The following is a 2,277-nucleotide window of genomic DNA, read 5'->3' as shown; positions in this document are numbered from 1 at the left end:
TGGGGTGAGGGGTGGGGGTGGGGGACAAAAACTGTTCGTCACCGACCTTGAGGTCCTGGGCAAGCGCGGGCGAGAGGCAGTTCTGGCAGATGGCCCTGCCGCTGCCGTCCTGGTCCGCGACGCAGTCGCAGCGCTGGCAGTTGGCGGGCTGGGCGTGGGACGCCACCCGCCGCGACCACACGTCCAGGAAGCGCTTGTTGAGCACGGGGATGGCGGGCCCGTCGCCCAGCGCCACGTTGGACACGCGGTCCAGGTTGAAGACGGTGCCGTTGGTCTCGAGGGCCAGCGGCGAGCACAGGTCCTTGGACATGCTCACCTGGGAGGGGGGAAGGAAGGTGGTGTGAGTAGTTATTTGTATGAGTCGTTGGCTTGGCGTTTCCGCACCCAAAAGCTAAGTCCTTGGTCAATTGATCAGGTCTTGGTCAAAGTACATTTTTAAAGCACTTGTATATTTCTTAATTTAAGATATGTACTTGAGAAATCAAGGACCAAGTACAATGTTACGTGGTCCATAAGAATTCACTTTTTTGGGCGCGGTTTGGCCGCTGGCGCTCACCTGTTTCAGCTGATCGGAGGGCTGGAGGCTCTTGACGTTCCTGGGCGTGAAGACGCCCTGGCGGTCGGCGCCGAAGATGCGGCCCTCCTTGACGGCGGCCTTGGCGGCCGCCTTGCCGGACTTGGCCTTGCTCATCTTGGCCTTGCGCAGGCGCACGGCGCGCGGCTCGAGCACGTGCAGCGAGAAGTCGCCGTCCATAAGCATCTCGACGGCGTCGGAGAAGCTGTCGGCGTGCTCGCTCGCGTCGCCGCCGCACTCGTGGCACGCCACCAGCACCAGGGTCTTGGACACGCCGGCGCGGAAGGGCAGCCGCGCCGCGTACCAGAGCGCGTCGTACGCGTCCTGCACGGCCGTGGCCGAGGGCTCGTCCGCCGACATGCTGAGCCTGACGGAGAAGCAGAGGCGGGCCGGGCCACGTGCGTTAGTCGTTGCGAAATAGGAAAGGGGAGGGGGTGGTAGCAAGCAGAGCAGCATTAAGCGGTCTGTGTGTATGCCAGTTTTTCGCCCCGGCTGCGCTGGTGGAGAACACCAGCCAAGCACCACTGTGTCCCTTCCGCTCTGGCAGCGAGGGTGAATATGATATGAATATTGCAGTGGCGGTGGTGGGCGGCACACCCGGCTGCGCACAGCGCAACTTGCGGCCCGCGGCGCCTCGGGCCTAAGGTCGTCGTCGCCAAGATAAACTTACCCGTCAAAGGCCTTCTCCAGGTGCCGGCCCGTGACCCAGGTCTGGCCCTCGGTGCTCAGGGTGTGGGGCGCGCGGAAGGTCTCGGTCTCGTTGCCGCCGAAGGCGACGACGGCGAAGCGGTTGCCCGTCAGACCCTGGCGCTTGAGCGCCACGTCCAGCTTGAGGGCGAGCTCCTCGACGGGCACGGTCCGCAGGCACGCGGCCTGCTCCGCGACAAAGACGACGTCGGCCGACTGCGGCGCCGTGCCCTTGAACACCTTCACCTCGCCCGCGGCCAGCACGTTGCCGTCCGGGAGGTCGCAGCGCACTATTGAAACAGAGAACGAAAAGTTAAAATTTCTCTCTCTCTCTCTCTCTCTCTCTCTCTCTCTCTCTCTCTCTCTCTCTCTCTCTCTCTCTCTCACCTCGGGCTACGAAACTGGCGCGGCAAGCAAACAAGAAGCTCGCAAATGAAGCGCTGCACACGGCGACACGTGGCATATTGTCTGGAGTGCGATGGGGAGGCTGGACAAACAGGCGGGGCCGGGGCGGGGCACGGCGAGCCCGTCGAGCTGAAATGCAATTTTGTGGCGAGCTTCATGTAGAAGAGAGTAATAGTGTATGTGTATGTACAAATAATGCGCTTTTGTAAGTATCTCAGCGTAAGTCACACGTTCAGTTCACGACCACACTGGAAAAACTAAGGTGCCAAGTCGCAACCTTGTTCCAAATATTCGTGCCTTTTGGCAGTTGTGTGCCAAGGCTTTACAGTACACGCAATGTTTAAAGGTGCGACTTACTTAACACCTCTGTTTTTCCAGTGCAGCTGATCGAATGTGTAGGCACGAAATAGTGTGATATTTGTCAGCCCCTTGTCAATGATGGGCCTAGAAAACAATTTTCATCAAGGGGTGTTCGAAACCTCCGCCAAACCGTGCTGCTGTGCTGAAGCACGGGGTGGTGGGCGAGGCGGGCGAGGCGCCGGTGGAGGGGCCTTTCACTCTTGTTCCTTGTCACTGGGGAACCTATCCTCACTGATTAAAGCAGAGAGCTC

General features: G+C 60.1%; 1 protein-coding gene across 1 annotated transcript in view; it reads right to left on the bottom strand.

Moving 5' to 3' along the window:
* The window catches only part of LOC113204745 (uncharacterized), a 17,369-nt gene that overhangs the window by 597 nt on the left and 14,495 nt on the right, over positions 1–2,277 (bottom strand). Inside the window, exons 8-10 of the mRNA XM_052274161.1 lie at positions 1,245–1,551; positions 557–941; positions 47–316 (exon numbers count right to left, since the gene is read on the bottom strand). Of these exons, the coding sequence (XP_052130121.1) occupies positions 47–316; positions 557–941; positions 1,245–1,551 (962 nt within the window). The remainder of the gene's footprint in view (positions 1–46; positions 317–556; positions 942–1,244; positions 1,552–2,277) is intronic.

This window comes from Frankliniella occidentalis, unplaced genomic scaffold (assembly GCF_000697945.3).
Source record: "Frankliniella occidentalis isolate FOCC.00 unplaced genomic scaffold, Focc_3.1 Scaffold342, whole genome shotgun sequence".
In the NCBI taxonomy this organism is placed as follows: Eukaryota; Metazoa; Arthropoda; class Insecta; order Thysanoptera; family Thripidae; genus Frankliniella; species Frankliniella occidentalis.
Note: the sequence above shows the minus strand (reverse complement) of the source record. Positions and strands in the feature narration are given on the sequence as shown.